Source organism: Pogona vitticeps, chromosome 9, assembly GCF_051106095.1.
Source record: "Pogona vitticeps strain Pit_001003342236 chromosome 9, PviZW2.1, whole genome shotgun sequence".
NCBI lineage: Eukaryota > Metazoa > Chordata > Lepidosauria > Squamata > Agamidae > Pogona > Pogona vitticeps.
In genome coordinates, this window is record NC_135791.1 from 1,004,252 (window position 1) to 1,021,008 (window position 16,757).

Sequence of the window (16,757 nt, forward strand, 5' to 3'; positions counted from 1 at the left end):
TCCCCGCCTCCAGACCCGTGGGCCGCCACGGGCGTTGTTGCGCGAAAGAACTACGACTCCCGGCATGCCCGCGCCCAACGTCGACCGCGGGAGCCGCGCGGACGCTCACCCCGGCGCTTGCCCCGCCCCTTTCTTTCCGCCCGTCGCCCCCTTCCCGAGGGCTGATGGGAAGTGAAGTCTTTTGTTTGCCCCCACTTCCGCAGGCTGTCCTGGAGGCTCTTGGCGAAGAACTACCATTCCCAGGAGGGACCGGGAGAGAGGCTCAGACCATGAGGCCTCGTGCGGGGAGGGGGGTGTTGAGAAATGGCTCGCGTTCCGGGCCTTTGATGGAAGGTCCTTCCGTTGCCAGGCTGTGTCAGTTGAATTGCCCACGGGTGGCTTAATTCATATTCGTTTACATTTATTTAGGGATAAATGCAAGGTGCTTGTGTTTTACTTGCAAAGTAATTATGCTTTAGTCATTAATAAATAGTAAACGGAATTATTTACCTGCAAAGCGTTCATGATTTGCATTTAGTATTTATATAGTGATTTGCAGTCTACTGGAGACCCCAAACCAGTGCATAAGAAATCTGAAGCAGAAACGCAAAACGGAAGCCATGCATTCCTTAAAAGCAAATTCAAACCGATTTCCAAAACCAAAACCCCGGACAAATCATGTGTTTTTCGACTGGAAGCTTAGTGGTGGAGCCCAACCGAACCTCATTTAATCTGATTTTTAATGGGCCGCACAGGGCCTCTTTTACTGTGCAGCTCCATGGGTTGGTTGGAGTCCCCGCGGCCAGGAATTGGAATATCGTTTCTCCCAGAAGAGGGACAAGCTGAGGTCACCTACTGTGGATGATGGGTTTACATGCCCTTCCATGTGTTTGGCCTTGGGCAAGGTGGTGGTGGGGGGTCCAGGACTGCCCATAGTAAGAGGGAAGACTGGTAGGAACTTGTGAGCTCTTTATACTTGAAAAGCCCTGGCAGGGTTGCCATAAGCTACAGTCAGCTTTGCAGTCCCTGATTATTAGTTATTAGAACATCCACTGAAGATCTCAAATTCTAGGCGAGCCTTTACCAGGACAGATGCTTTTCAGATATCCTCCTGGCTCTGTGATGCTTCCTAGATCGAAGACAGCACTTTGTATTAAGTTTGGAAAGTGGTGCAGTTAGTGTCCTTTAGAGACCAGGTACCACTGATACATGGTCTCTAAGGAACACAACAGACAAGAGTAGCTGTACTTAGGTCTACCTTCCAAATATCATTCAAGGACAACCCCGTATGCAGCACATTGTGGCAGTCAAATCAGGAAGAAATGAAAGTGTGAATTTCTGTGACCGTATCCCTCTGAGTGAGATGGAGCTCTTTTCCTAGGAAGGAAGCTTCTAGATGAGCATTGTTCGAAGCAAGATTCTGTGCTTGAGGGGTGCTCAGTCACCTGTTTCTCTCTTTCGTATCTTAGTGCATCCCTTGTCTGCCATGAGTTAGGGCTAGAACCAGTTTTCTCCAGTCTAACTGGGAACTGGTATCAAAGAAGCCATTGAGATGCTGCTTTGCCACAGTTCAGAGTGGGCGGCATAGAAATAAAATAAATAAATAAATAGTGCTCTGATATTTTGGTGGTGCTGGCTATGTGTACATAGGCTGCTTCAGTGCTTTAGCAATGTCTGTTCTGCCACACTTCTGTCCATCGGATGATAATGGCTGAAATGACCTTCTCACATGGCCGCATTGCCAGCATTAATGGTGCTGAAACTGCTCCATGCATGAAGAGTGCATTCCCCCAGAATTGAAATAAAGATTTTCCCTAACAAAGAAATACAATGACATACAGGCAGAGTATCTCTGACCATGCATTGTCTGTCCCCTGCAAGACTATTATCAATGTTTATTTCCTGAACAAAGAGACATTTTTTTTTCCTAATCTTGAACTGTTGGGTGGAATAATTTGCAAAAATTTGTTGTGCACAGAAACATTTGAGAATTCCAACTTCAGAGCTCGGAAAAGGATTAGCTTGTTGTGACGTTATTTAGTGCAGTCAGGGAAATACCCTGGGGATACACTGAAAGCAAGATGTTTTCCAAGAATAGCAAAGATTGTAAATGATCTTCTTCTGGACTACAAACCCCAGGATCCCCCAGTCAACAGATACATACTACACTTGATCTTAGCCAAAAGGCCAAGAAGTAGATGCAGATCTATCATCCTCATTTTCCAAAATTCCCTGACTGTGGCATCAGATTTCCGAGTCTTTCAATCAGTTCTTTCAATGGTTAAGGAATAGCTAATATGTTGGCTCCTGATGTTGAAGTTACAACCGTGTCAGATGGAGAGAGGAGAAACCTCAGAGGAGGCTCAGATACCTCACTCCACCCCAGTGTGAATCCAGCCGGCGCCTGCAATGCCCAGCATAAGGTTTCTCTCACCTTCTGGTCATAGAGATTTCCCTCTCAGCTGCATTAGGTGCTCTACTTTTAAGACACCAGAAACTCAAGCTGCTCTTCCCAAACTAAACTGGTGTTCTTGTAAACAAAAATGTGTATATATATATATTTTAAAAAATGTATTTCAGATATGCTGTGGGGAACCCAACACCATGATGGTAAAACATTCAGAAACGAGGAAAGTTATTAATTGCTGCTGCTTCTTCTTACATGCTGTCAGATTGTCTCAGATTTACAGAGGCCCTAGGAATGAGGGACCTCCGAAATGTCCCGTCCTCAGCAGCTCAGCTCGTGTAAACTTAAGGCTGAGGCTCATTTACAGTCCATCTCATCTTGGGTCTTCCCCTTTTCCTGCTGCCTTCAACTTTTCCTAGCATTATTGTCTTCTCCAGAGAATCTTACCTTCTCATGATATGCCAAAAACGGGACAGCCTCAGTTTCATCATTTCTGCTTCCAATGCAAGTTCAGTTTTGATTGTTTCTACTACAGCCCCACAATACTCCAGCCTTGAAGTTCACCGGCTATTGGGCTGGCATAGTCCAGGAGTCATCGTTCAAAATGCTACCTCCATCTCTAGGAATAAGTATGTTTTCTTTCTTTCTGGCAGATGTTTTTTCACTGACAACCTCTGAGTGGCCATGAGTTTTCAGCTCTTAGGTGTAAACAAAATATGGCAGAGAGCAGAGAGAAATGGTGACATGGTGAACAAGAAGATTTTCACCGGTGAGAGGGTTGGTCGACTAAAATTAAAAAGCCAAAGCAGCCCTTCTTACTACGTCAGTGGCTGCAGCTGAGAGGAACCTAGGCTTGGAACAGTTTCAAAGGCTGAGGGTGAGATATCAGAAATAAACCCTGCAGGGGTGTCATCCACCTATTATAAGAGAGCAACAGCTGAGCAACTGCATCAGAGCGAGGAATGGAGGCAAGGTGAACAACTCAGAAACTCTGAGTTTCTGGGGGAGGCGGGGGGAGCAGCAGGCCCCCAATGCTGAACCCGAGTCAGCATCAGAAAATGCCCCTAATTTAACAAGGAGCAGGGAAAGACGTTTATTTGTGTTTTCAGATGTAAAAGAAGCCGTAGCTGTGTTGGCACAAAGCAGATTCCAAAATCCAGGCTGGTGCGATTGATATCTTTATTAGACCAATCAAAAAAGAAACAAAAAGGTGCACCAACTTTCAAGGTTAATCTCTTTGCCAATCAAGCTGGCACAAAAATAAGCATGGTGGGGAAAGGGGAAGGGTTGGTCTTTAGACCTTGCTATCTGCAGGTAGCATGCAGAATGCAAGGGTTTAAAATCAAGCCCCCAGCTTCTTTTTGCAACGCCTTGCTGGGTGAAAACAGAGGGGCCACAGCCATTATGCACATGCTGATGTGACTTTTTTGGTTGGCCCCATAAAAGTATCATGCCCATGTGGATTTTGCCATGTTTCAATGAATTATGTCTTCCTGATTTATCATGTAAACCTAATGTTGATTCAAACAGGCTATTCAAATAATCTATATCTGACTCACAGCATTATGCGCTGATATGATTCTTTTCAGACAAAGCACACCCAAATGCTGTTTGCCTCGGAGCCATAACATCCACCCAATGGCACCTCTTAGGTCTCAAGGGAAAACACTGCCTGTATGGAGATGGCCATGTGCTGCCATGTACATGATGGTGCAATAGCATGGTGGTTAAGGAACAGAGCTCTGAACCACAATTAAAACTTCCTCCAGCGTGTACTCACTGAATGCTAGACCTACAGCTGTGTTCTAACCATCATGGGGTCCAACAGATGGATGATGGACACAAAAAAATATTTAAAGAAAACACAACTATATGGAAATATCCTTCCCATGAACTTGGGGCAAAAGGGAGGAAAAGACGGAGATGACATAACCTTTTAAAAGGAAGGGGGAAAGGGCTCAAGAGGACATTGGAAAACACTGCAATGTCCCTGGTCTGTAGCAGCAAAAGAGTCATCTGCCTTTTGCAATTTTCTCTAGATTTTTGTGTCTTTCCATCTTTCCTTCCATTACTCTTTTATAAAATAAATATTTATTAATGTTAGTGCTCGGCGTGTGCAAGTGAGTGTGAATGTTAATTCTAGTTTAGATGTCCATAAATGTTCCCTGCTTTCCAGACACTACAGTATTTTACTTGCCTTCACTTAAAACCTAACATTGACACCTCGCGGTTAAACCAGGTATTAACTCTTTTCTTGAGACTCACCCTTGATCCAGCAGTCCCTCTGAGTAGAGATGACAGATACCAAAGGGCCACCTAGCTGTCCCTCAATGCAAGCGGGGTCACCCTCCAGACCCCACTGAAAACAGTGCTATACCTGTGGAGCACATCCATGCATGGTTAAATGGTTTGGGGGCTGAAACGAGCATTTGATGCTTGCTGTGCTTCTGATCTAGCCTGCTTTTCCAGCAGATATCTCCTTCTCTGGACTGCCTTATTGACATCAGACCAGTGGGAGCGACTCTGGAGACCCACCCCACCCCAGAGCTCAATATTTCACTCCCCAAACCTACCAAATTACTTCATAACAAAAACAAAGCTGAAGGTTGCTGGAAATCTGATCTAGGTAGTTCTATTTTTGTGGGTTTTGAGTTTTGGAGGAAAAATTGGGAGCATAGTAACCTTTTCCCCACCCCTTCAAAATCACCACTCCTGGAGTTGCCACAAATAGAAAAATAACACTTTTGGGATGAATTCTGCCCAGCGAGGAGACATCAGGGGCACACATGCGGCTCCTGGGCTGCTTTCTGTCTACATCTGCTGTAAGAAAAAAGTAAGGTTTTTTTTCTGAAAATCCTTTTTCCAAAAGTAGAAAAAAAGGCAATGAATTTTTAAAATATGTTCACAGTGAACTGCTTGACAGTATGAAAGAATCCCAGCAACTTAGTTCCTGAAAGTCCACATGAGGGAGGGAGGGATTTTTTTAATCTACTACCCACCAGTCGAGGATTGTGACTCCAGTTTTAAAGAGCTCTGAATCCATGCCAGGGTTTTAATGTGAAAGGTACCGAATCTTTCCAAGGTGCTGGTCCAGTCAGTGTGTGTGTGTGTGTGTGTGTGTGTGTGTGTGTGTGTGTTGTGTGTGTGTGTGTGTGTGTGTGTGTGTGTGTGTGTGTGTGTGTGTGTGTGTGTGTGTGTGTGTGTGTGTGCGCGCATTCAGGACCTTGGATAGCTCTCTAAAGTTCAGGGTAAAACTCAGAAGAGGTTCACTGTCTCCATAAGATGGGAGTCAACGGACCCCACTGCCACCCACAAACATCTCCTCCTTTTCCCATGTAACCCTGGGAAGGATGTCTCATAATGAAGAAGACTCTCCTATCAGGCAAATTTAGAGCCAGTTCACACATGCCAGGAACATCATCTGCACTGGTTAGGCCTCCTCTTGAGTCCTGGGTCCAGTTCTGGACACGGCACTTTAAGAAGGATGCCAACAAACTGGAGCAAGTTCCCAGGAGGACAACCAGGATGAGAAGGGGACTGGCACCCAAGCCCTGTGACAGAAAGGAAGCTGGACTATGTGCTCAGTCTTCCTGCGCAAAATCTCCCCCATCCTTAACTATTTCCTGTTTGGGCAGATGAATGTGGAGGGGAAGGAACTGGGCGCCGCCCTTAAAGTGGGGTGGTTGAGGGGAGGGATAACATGGCAATTGCAAATTGGGGAATGTCAAGGGTTGCTAAGGTAGCCTTAGGGGAGGGGTCCACACATTTCTCTCAATAACTCCTGCACCATGTGGCTTCGAAACATCCATAGCAGGTGTCACTTTCCAGCAGATGTGGTCATCATCATCTTAGAACTGCGGAGCTGGACGGGACCCTCTGGATCATCAAGTTCTGACCCTGCCAAGGAGGCAACAAGGGCGAAACCAACTCCCAACCTCTGGCTCGTCAGCCAGATGCCTAAGCCCGGGAGCTACCCACTGAGTGCATGCATATACAGGTGCAGAGCAGCCCATTATCAGATCCTTTCTTTACAAAGTGAAGAGCCACCTTGCTCCTGGAATAGCAGAAACGGAAATGTAAGCTTCTGGCCAGGATAAATTCCAGACTTTTCTCTTTTCCTGCTCTCCCCATCTGAGCCATGTAACAAGCACATGGATGTTTTTGTGGTCCAGTAATGCACCACTAGCACCAGCACCCCACTCCCCACCCCCACCCCCGGTCCTGGTCCTGGTCCTGTTTCTTTTCTGTTTTATCTTCTTCTCCCATTTCATGACCTCGGCATGCAGGTGAAAACTCTTCCAGGAGGGCAGGAGGGCAGCTACATGCACGCAAATGCTCATAGGGGGAGCGGGGGGGGAGGGAGAGAAAGGGGTGTGGTTTGAAAGTGGCAGAGCGTGATAGCAGACCTGGCTCCTCTTCCCCCCCCCCTCCCCGCGCGCCGTGCTTTCCCCAGACCAGTCATGGATTTGTGGCAAAGGGGTTTAGAGGTTTAGCCAGCTGGCAGGTCGGCGGGCGGCTTGATGACCCAGCGAAGGAAGCTCAAAGCCCCCTCCAGGATTACCGACCCAGACAAAGACGCTCCCCCTTCCTCATGGGCGTCCCACCCTCTAGACCCCCGGGATTTACTCCCAACAACTGGATTGCTCTCCACGGAATTGTTCGAGGTGCCCAAAGGGAGGCAGAAACACCCCGGTTTCCCACCGCCTCCTTCTCCAGGGCCAGGCTTCGTCAAAAGTGGGGCAATACCCACAAGTCACCAGAGGATGGAGGTATTGGCCAGAGAGAGGCGCCGTCCAGCTTCTCGCGCTAAACCATTCCCCCCCCCCCGAAGGTTGTCACAGGACATCGTATAAAAGGAAGGGCGGCCGGGTCGGGGGGGGGGGGGGGAGGAATCCACAACCGGCGTTGAGTCTCAGCCCAGCCGGGTTCTGTGCGCTGGGCTGGGGGTCAGCTTCGAAGTGGCACAGCACCGTTTCTCGGGGCGAAAGCTAAGAGGATCAAATAAAAATGAAATAAAATAGGAAGATAGTTGGATGGATTCCGGAGGAAAAGGGCCCTGTTTTGCCTCCCCTTCCCTTCCACCTCTAGATCTCCGGGAGGAACTTTCAGATTTCTATAGAGGAAGGACGCGACGTCTCTGATCTGTGCAAAAGGGCTCCGGGCGGAGTAAATAAATGTAGAAAGTGCTGAAATGTTGTGACTACGTACCGTCCTGGACGGTCTTCGCTCTTAGTGACTGAACGACCCACCCGCAGGACACCAGCGCCAATCTGAGGCGAGCCCTCTCCCGCACACCGGGGTTTTCTCCGGCGTCCGCCTCCTGGCCAGCCCAAGCCCTACCTCGGTAGCCCCCCAGTAGCTTCAGCATCCGAAGATTTTTTTAAAAAAGGAACGGCTCTTACCCACGCTGGGGAAAGTCTCCCTTTCCCCTTCAGGTTACTGCAGTCGTAGAAATTGCTTGGAGACTTAACTAATTCTTAGGACTACGCTTCCCAGGACCCTTGGGAGTGGTAGCTCAACCCCAACGATCCCCCCGCAAAGCACTTTCCAAGACCAGACCCCCCCCCCTCTTTTTTGGTTAATAGGATCGGGCACCAAGGTTTCCAAGTGGGTCCAGGACCCCGACACCGCGCGGTTCGGGGACCGCACGGCGCTTCCTCCTTCTCTCCCGGGAGGGGTGGGGGGTGGGGGGTCCAGCGAGGGGAACTAGGAGGGGGCGGGGAGGGGGAGGTGGGAAGGGGGTCCCCCTCCCACTTTGCAAATCGGGCGCCTCTCATTGGTCGGTTCCCTGGCGCAGGCGGAGCGCGGAGCTCCCGAGAGTGCTATAAAAGGGGCGAGCGAACAATGCGCGCCCGAAGCGCGGCTGAGTCGCTGTTGTCCCGGGAAGGATCCGGCCGGGCGTCGCGCCTTGGGAGCGCCACCGACCCACTCGCCCACCCATTCACTAGTCGGCCCGGGCGCAAGGCGAGGCGCTTCGCCTGCTGCACGCTTGAGCCCCCGCCGGGTCGAGGGGAGGGATCCTGGGGAGATGTAGGCGCCTTCCCGGGGAGGGGGTTTCCTCCGCTGCGCAGCGCGAGCACGCGCGTTGCGCTTGGCACCGACGCGCGCCGAGAGTTCCGCGGGGCCGGGGGAGGCCTCCACTGTAGCCGGGCTTCGGCGGGAGGCGTCGGGCGCGGGGCCGGCCATGGAGCCCGAGGCGCTGCCTCTGCTGCAGCCGCCCTTCCTCTACGACCACCGCGAGGCGCCCGGCGAGGACCTGCTGCGCTCCGGCGCGCCCGGCGAAGACGTCTGGAAGAAGTTCGAGCTGCTGGCCAGCCCGCCCGGCTCGCCCCAGCCCGCGGGCGCCGTCGAGGAGGCGGCCGGGGGGCGGCTGGGCAACCTGAGCGCCTTCGTGCTGCGCGACTGCATGTGGAGCGGCTTGTCCGGCCGCCTGGACAAGGCCCCGGGCCCCAAGGCGGGCGCCAAAGCCCCGGCCTTGCCGCCGCCCGCCGGAGCGCACGACCCCGGGCTGGCGGGGGGCGAGTGCGTGGCCCCCGGCGCCGTCTTCGCCTGGCCCGGCGCCGCCGCCGCAGCAGCAGCAGGAGGAGGAGGCGCCCCGGCTGACGGCAAGATCCCGGCCTCGTCCGGCTCCGAGAGCCCCAGCGACTCGGGTAAGGGCGCGACGGGGCGGACGGAGGCGCGCGAGGGGGGCAGCTCGGCTCCCGTCTCCCGTCGGGAGAGACCTGCGGCGCGGGCGATGGACAGGCCCGCTTGCCCCTTGCCTTGCCTCGCATCATTCCCCCTCCTCCCGCCCTCGATCCGCCGCCGCCTCCTGCCCCTTGCCGGCGCTCCCTCGGGGGCTGCCCACCGGGGAAGGAGGCGCCCGGGCGGCTTGCGCAAGAAGAGCCAGATGCCACTTTCGCGAGGAAGCGCCCCGCCGCGTCCTCCCTCTCCTTCCCCCTCCCGGCCGAGCCCAACTTTCCAAAGTTTCCCGGCCCTTGCGTCACTTTGGCGAGCCCCAGCCCGCCGGCTTCCTACTCCTCCTCCAGTTCAGTTCCTCTCCAGCCCCAGCGAGACCAGACATCCCCCAGTATGGACCAGTTCAAAAAGCCTTCCTTCTTCCCCCCCCCAAAAAAAGACCGGGCGGGCGGGGAACCCCGCGGCACCGTTGGAGGCAGCCCGGGAACCTTCCAAGCGCCCTGGATCTCCCTCTGTGCTTCGGGAATGATCGCTGGGCAAGGCGAAGGACAGACCAGGAAATTGGAAACAGGAGGCCGAGGGTTGGACGAAGGGCGGCAGGGCTGGTGCGCCGAGCCGCTCCGGGCTGGAGGCTTGCCGCGCGGGCATCTTGCACCACACAAAGGCTTTCAACCCGGGGGGGGGGCTTTGTCTGGGCGCTCCAACCCACCTAGAACGGGGGTCCCTTTCCTGCTGGTGCTGGAAAGACAGAGTGGCGACCCTGCTTGCCATAGGGGGTGAAGGCTGGGTCTCTCGAGGATGCCTGAGTATTCCAGCCCTAGCAGACTGCTGGAGTCCGGGGGGGGGGGGGGGCGTGCAGGCCAATGAAGCCTGATCCTTAGGCACGGTGAAGAAAATTGCCCAGCCCCGTTTCCTGAGCACCTGAAGATCCTTGACTCTCTGGAGGGGTCCTCTGGCTGGATCTTCTGAAAGGCAGTCCTTGTACGGTACAAAATCCCAAAGGGAGAGAGAGATGGCTTGTATCTCCCTTAGGCCACTAAAACAACCCAAACAGGTGAGCTTTGGAGGCCAGCAGGATTCCTCTAAAAGCTGAACGTCCCCGCCCCCCCCATCTTTTAAGTTTTTGACAGTTTCCTTGAGGCATTTCCCCTCCCTTCTTTGGGAGGTCTGTCAACCCCTTGAGATTTTTAAGAGGTCCAGCTGTCAGAAGAAAGAGGAATAAGCTTGTACTAGGATGCACTTTGGGGCTGAAGTCCCCAGACCCCCCCCCCCACCGAACAAGAACCCCCCCTTGGGACTGAATGGGCCTTCTTCACAGGACAATCATTATTAGCACCTTAGAGCTGCAGGACTGGAAGGGACCCTATGCATCATCCAGTTCAGCCCACGTCAAGGACGCCCAGCGGGGAATCGAACTGCCAGCCTCTGGATCCAAGCTGGAGACCTAAAACGGCTGAGCTGTCCAGCCAGTTTAATCATGCACCATTCTGACTTACGGTGACCCTTTCCAGGGTTTTCCAGGTAGAGGGTCCTCAGAAGTGTTTCCCACTTCTTCCGGGGTTGCCCTGGGACTCCTGTTCAGCTGGCCCAAGGCCACCCAGGCTGACTCTTCTCGCAGGAGGCACAAGTGGGGAATCGAACTCCCAACCTGTGGCTCTGCAGCCCGAGACCACTGAGCTCTCCAGCAGTACAAACAGGTGTGGGGTTCCACCAGAAAGTGTTTGCCCAGTGATTTGCATGAGGATTTTGGAGACCACCATGAACGGACAGGCAACATCACTTCCTTCTTGCTGGACTGGAGGCTTGACGCCTGCTTGGCCAGGCTTTTCTTCTTTTCTCCCCCTCCCCAAGCCCCTTCCCCCCTTCCCAGAAGAGTTCCAGAGTTTCTTTTTTCCTCCTGCCTTCTTTCCCAAATCTACCGCTGCCCCCTTTTGTCCTTGGCCTTCCCCTCTTGCAGATGGGGGAGTGTAACTTCACATCACCTGTTCTAGACACAGATTTAGGGCTGCCTCTGTGTCCAGACACACTTCAGAAGCGTTCGTTAGAGGAGCTGGCTGGCTTGTTGTGCCCCCTCTGGATCCCACCTGGTAGTTTGTTCCGGGACTGAATTATTCTGCCAAATCGCTCGAGCGGGCTGCCCCGTGTGCCCTGGAGTATTGCTTTCCATAATGATGAAAAGCCTTCTCAGTCTATTCGTAGCAACGAAGTGGCAAAAAGGGGGGCTTGTTCAACACACCCTAATTAAACTGGAGCGTGCGTGCGTGCGTTGGGGGCCTTGTCCCCTTGGAGAAGGGACGCAGCCTCGGAAGAAGCATGCTTTCCATGGCCCTGGCTTGCTGCTGGTCTGCGGGCTGAATCCGCGGCTGATCTGGGCTGCTTTTGACACCACAAGGCTAAACAGGGCTCTGGAGAGGCAGCAAATTGGGTATAAAAATTAATTACGTTATCGGAGAGGTCTCCGAAAAGGCTTAATCTTGCTTAGTGAAGGGGCTGGGCTGGGGGCTTGGATCTTAATTACACGCTGGGGGAGTGACCAGGACTCCACCACAGCCAGGCCCCTTCAGCCACGGTGGCTTCCCAGACGCATCTTTAGTTCCTGGAACAAAAAAGCAACAGATGTGAGCCGGCGTAGGAAGGAGGGCTGCCCGGTGAGTGACGAGGTGGTGAGCCAATGAGGGAAGGAAGAGAGGTAGCAGCCGCTTTCTGAACCTTGCCATTGGGCAGTTGCCAGCGGGCTGGGAACCCAGAAGTGAATGGGCAGAGATTTTTGCCATCTGGAGGGTCTGCATGAGGTGATCCCCTCATCCTGTGGACTTGGTAGAGTTTATGCGTTCCCACCCTGTCTGTCCACTGAAGATCACCCTTTTTGGGCCTCCGTGTGGAGTGAAAGAACCAGGAGTGTTGCTGCAGGAGCTCCTGGACACCATGGCCACAAGCAATGTGTCCGTCCGTCCGTCCGTCCCCCCCCCCAACGTGCCACCTGGTGTGAAGTTCTGGGGTCTGAGATCCAATCCACAGCTTCCTCAGCTGTAACTTTAAAAGCCACAACTCATGTTTCATGTCAGAAAACCTCCAACGGGTGGATTTCACACACACCCCTCCATACTGCTGAAGGGAAACTTTGATTTCTGCAGGCTGTGAGTTCAGAGCTTCCCCTTCTGTCCTTCTGGCTGCCCTTCCTGTCTTGGACAGCCGTAACCTTTTCCTGTAAAACCTTCCTCTTCCTAAAGGCCCCTCTGGAGCGCTGGAGGGATGGAAGCTGCATGATGGGTGCCTTTTGAGGAAGGTTGGACAAGCCTTCTAAGCAAAACTTCTTAGGGGTCCTTCCTCCTTCCATTGCCTTTTTCTGGGCACCGGGTGGGGAGAGGGGGCGGCGGGGGGGGGGAAGGCCAGCTTTCCCCCTTACTTCATTTACAATTCCAGCAGATTCTGGGAAGAGACTGGAGGCAGGCAGGAGGCGGGAAAGAGGTCCTCAGCATTAACGTTTTGCTCCTGGCTAGCCCCCTGCCCTGCATCTTCCTTTGTTTGCGGGTGGGGGAGAGTCTTGGAATTTCTTAATGGGCTGAGCTTTTTGTCCCCATGTCAGTTGCCACTGGGTGGCAAGGGCTTGACCCTCAAGGTTTCCCTTTCCAGAGAGGGAGTGATGAACTCTCTCCTCTCCGTGCAGGGGTGAGCAGAGTACAGCTTGGAGAGGAGAACGCCCAGGCTTCTCCTCACCAGGGAAGCCAAGTTTCCAGCGCCGCCAGCTTGAGGCTGGGGTTTGATCTGCGGCACAGATGCGAAGCGAGACTGCGTGGGTGGGTCGCCCCAGATCAGGCCTCTAGGACAGAAGGCGACCACTCTCCATCTTTCCGTTCTTAACGGTCTTGTTGAGGGGGAGCTGCTCACTCCAAAAAGGAGATCTAGCAGTTTTCTCAGAAGGAGGAGGCTTAATGGGTGAGGCTGTACCTGACGCTCCAGGGGGAGGGGGCACATTAAATGGATCAGGGAACTATTTAATGAAGGGCAAACCGGCCAAGGCTTTTCACTCCCAGCAGAGAAGCAACAGGAAACACCCCTGTGAATTCTTAAAAAAATCTCTGCCGTGACTCACCCTGAGCTCAGTGACTTCTCTCATCATCTTCAGCATTTTCTCATCTGTGAAGTGAATATCAATGGGTGGCTTTTCACTTGGTGTTTGTGCAGCCATGCCCGACCGATGCCCATTTTGCATTAGAATCCCAAATCTATCTGGATGGAGGCTTACATGTCTATGCTGATGGTTCAAAGTGTTTTCTCTTGACTTTAGAACCAAGCTCCTAGCAGTTGTCACCCCCTGGGTTTGGCTTAGACCTCTATAAGGGTGACTTTTCTTTTTCTTTTTTTGCAGTGTTCAACGAAGGGGGTTTATCTGGAAATCCAAAGTCATTGCTGGCCCAGGTCTGGGGGGGGGGGAAGATGGGAGGGTCATAATGTACCCCAGATGTGGTGGTAGGTTGAGAATTCGTCTGGAGTTGAATACCAGAACCCACATCTTTGCAGCCTGAATAAGTCTGTGAAGGTTTTATCTCCCAGCACTCTCCCCCCCAAACAAGGTTTGAGTTGTCACTATCCGATTTCTAGGGATCACCAAGGTAGAGAGAGATGGTGTGGATTGGTGGGTAACGTGCTGGACTAGGACTTGGGATAACTGGGTTCAAATCCCTGTTCAGCCATGGAGTGGGACTCTTCAGGCAATTCCTTAAACAGTTCGCCTGCCTAGTCAGAAGCGGCTTGGCAGGACAGAAGAGGTGGAGTCTAAGGGGGTAAAAATGTCCACCCTTCGTCCACCATGCCCGTATGAATAAGTTTCCTTTTGGAGTAAGACCCCGGTCTGCGTCGTTAGGATCCTGTGAACAATTCGTGTCCTCTGGAGTTTCAGAGCGGTTTCTGTTTGAAGATTTGTCCCTCTTTTTTCTTTTTCTTGCTCACTCCTCTGCCTCGAGTGAAATGCTGGTCTTTCACTACAAAGCAAAAGGGCCCGTCCCTTCGAGCGTCTCTGCCCTGCAGTTTTCCAGAGATATGAGCTGCGTCCGTCTCAGCATGTGCGCTAGCTCCCTCTTTGCCTCAGGAACAGGCGGTGAGGATTGCAAAACCGTAACGGCTTATTTTGTGTTTTCTCATTTGCATCCAGAAGGGGAAGAAATTGATGTGGTCACCGTGGAGAAGAGGCCGTCTCTGGGGGTGAGGAAGCCCATGACCATCACCATCCGGGCCGACCCCTTAGATCCGTGCATGAAGCATTTCCACATCTCCATCCACCAGCAGCAACACAACTACGCTGCACGCTCCCCTTCTGAGGGGTTCTCCTGCGAGGGCGCTTTCGAAAAGGTCCCCCAGCAGCGGCAGCGGCAGGAAGAGGATGGGAGCAACGATGGGCGAGCGGTGGAGAGGTTCTCTTCAGAGTCTTTTCTCCTAAAACCAGGGAGCGCTCCTAGCTCGGACAGTGAGGACGCCACCAAGAGGAAGAACCACAACTACCTGGAGCGCAAGCGACGGAATGACCTTCGCTCCCGCTTCCTGGCCCTCCGGGACCAGGTCCCTGGGCTGGCGACCTGCTCCAAAACCCCCAAAGTGGTGGTCCTGAGCAAAGCCTCCCAGTATCTGCGGTCGCTGCTCCAGGACGAGCAGCAGATGGTGGCAGAGAAGAAGCTTCTGAAGTCCCACCAGCTCGAGCTGCTGAAACGGATTTCTCACCTGCAAGGCGCGCGCTAGCTTCCGAGACCTGCGCCGAACTCGCTTTTCAGCCTAACCTGCACTTTTCGGGCTCTTTGGTTTTGGTTGTGGACCTTTGAGAGGGGCGTTTCCCCAAATGGCACTGCCGCTGGTGTTCCCGTACGGTCCATCCTCCGCCTCCCCACTCGCAGTGCTTCTGGGTGGCGTCTCCGGCCTCATCTCCTCCTGCAGGGGCCGAGCGGGATGGGCCCTGGGGCAGAGAAGGAAAGGCTCAGCATGGCTTGTGGGGTTGGGGGTGGGTGGGCTTTGGCTCCTGAGACTGCAGGTCCTCAGAGAAAAGCGAGGGTCCCCGAGCAGTCCTCTGTTCAGGCTGGGATCGGCAGAGGAGGTCTGTCATACCAGGTGAGCGCTGGCACTTCTCACCGGGAACATCCTTTGCCGCAGAAGCCCATTTCTGACGGAGCCTCCCGAGTCCCTCTAAACCCCAGACCCAAACAGGTCCTCCGTTCCTTTTCCTTGTGTGTCTTGCACCTCTGTAGCCGTGCCCAGGATTTAAGTGGCAAACACTAGCCAGAGATCACTTGAAATCCATGTGCCACTCCCCCTCAGTGAACCTCTTGCCCTTGGCAGGCCGTGGGAAAATCTCTCCCCCCCCAACCCCCAGTTGGTTCCTGGACCTGGATTTGAGCGCACTCAACCTATTTTCTATGTTAGATACAAAGGCTTCCTTTCCCACTGAAACTTAATGGGTGTGTGTGTGTGCGCGCGCATGCTCCCTTCACTCACCTTTGAGTTCAAGGAAGGCCATTGTGCTAAGAGAAAGTTTAAATCTCTGCCCTGCTCTTTGCTTGATTTCAACTGCTAGACAAAAGTGGGGGGAGGAGGGCTGGGTGCAGTTAGACCTCTTAGGCTGCGACCAGACCCCCCCTCTCATTCCTGGGGGGAAGGATATGTGTGTGTGTGTTTTGACAGTATCTTAATTAAAATGGGGCAGAGCCTCGTGGGGAGTAGATTCCTGTCAAGAGAGCTCATGCATGAGATGTTCCCAGTCCATTTTGTGCCAAATGGTGAGCATTGTCTTGGGTCCTATCCTGCCACCCTCTTCTGGTGGCCAGACTCTGCTACACAGTGGCACTTTTGCATGGAGTAGGTAGGAGACTTTCTTTTGGACTTCTTTCAGTGTCCTTCCTTTAAATGAAAACTAACCCCCCAACCCACCCACCCACCCACCCACTTTGCTGGAAATGCACTGAGAACACCTTGGATTTGATTTACCTCATTTCTTCTCTTTTTAACTCTTCAGGGCAACACAGTGGCTGACTTTGGGTTCTTCTATGTCTTGGAATCTGTTGTTGTGACTGCCTGATTCATTCTACTGAATGGCTTTTAAAGAAATATATATATATATATAAACTGTATTTTTATACCTTTTTTATACATTGATTTGTAAAGTTCTTGCTTTCTTCCCTTTCTCCCCTTTTTAAAATTGTTTAAATAAACCAGCATGAGAGCAAGGGCACCAAAACTGTTGTGGCTGTTTGGGGTGACCCACAGCGAGTTGTGGCAAGACTGGAAATGTTCCTCTGGAGTGAGGAGCTGGTTCCAGCACCCGACAAAGAGAGAGCAGCAGAATTACGAACTGGGGGTGGGGGTGTCATTCCTTTCGGGTGAAGGCAACCTTCCTAACCAGGGCAGCGGGGGGGGGGGGGAGTCCTTTAATGGGTAGGGCTGAAGAGGGGTTGTAAAGTTTTGGCTGTATGCAAGCCCTCCCTTTCCAGCTACGCCATGGCTCACACCCTTTTCCTGGGAACAAAAGGCCTGTGGGGCATATGGGGCTCGCATGGTGTGTGTGCACACGTGTGCCTTGCAGCCTTGTGCATGTTCGAACGCCTCTGCATTTCAGGCTTACTCCCAAATGGCTGTGCCTGGGAGTGTCCTCCTAAACCCCTCCCTCCCGCCCAAAAAGAGGAGGGTGAGTGTGATTGTATGCATGTGTGTG

General features: G+C 52.9%; 1 protein-coding gene and 1 non-coding gene across 2 annotated transcripts; one reads left to right on the plus strand and one right to left on the minus strand.

Moving 5' to 3' along the window:
- Positions 1-1,990: 1,990 nt before the first annotated feature.
- Positions 1,991-2,178, minus strand: LOC140702114 (U2 spliceosomal RNA). The gene has a single exon (XR_013538534.1). It is a non-coding gene; the product is annotated as a U2 spliceosomal RNA (small nuclear RNA).
- A 6,049-nt stretch (positions 2,179-8,227) lies between these two features.
- LOC110082758 (protein L-Myc) lies at positions 8,228-16,283 on the plus strand. Its single transcript, XM_020800597.3, has 2 exons — positions 8,228-9,036; positions 14,217-16,283. The coding sequence occupies exons 1-2, from the start codon at positions 8,571-8,573 to the stop codon at positions 14,795-14,797; spliced, it is 1,047 nt and encodes a 348-aa protein (XP_020656256.3). The 5' UTR covers positions 8,228-8,570; the 3' UTR covers positions 14,798-16,283.
- The last annotated feature ends 474 nt before the right edge of the window (positions 16,284-16,757 follow it).

Coding starts and splice junctions, on each gene's coding strand:
- LOC110082758 (XM_020800597.3), top strand. CDS start 8,571: ATGGAGCCCGAGGCGCTGCCTCTGCTGCAGCCGCCCTTCCTCTACGAC. Junction 9,037..14,216: donor CGAGAGCCCCAGCGACTCGG/GTAAGGGCGCGA, acceptor ATTTGCATCCAG/AAGGGGAAGAAATTGATGTG.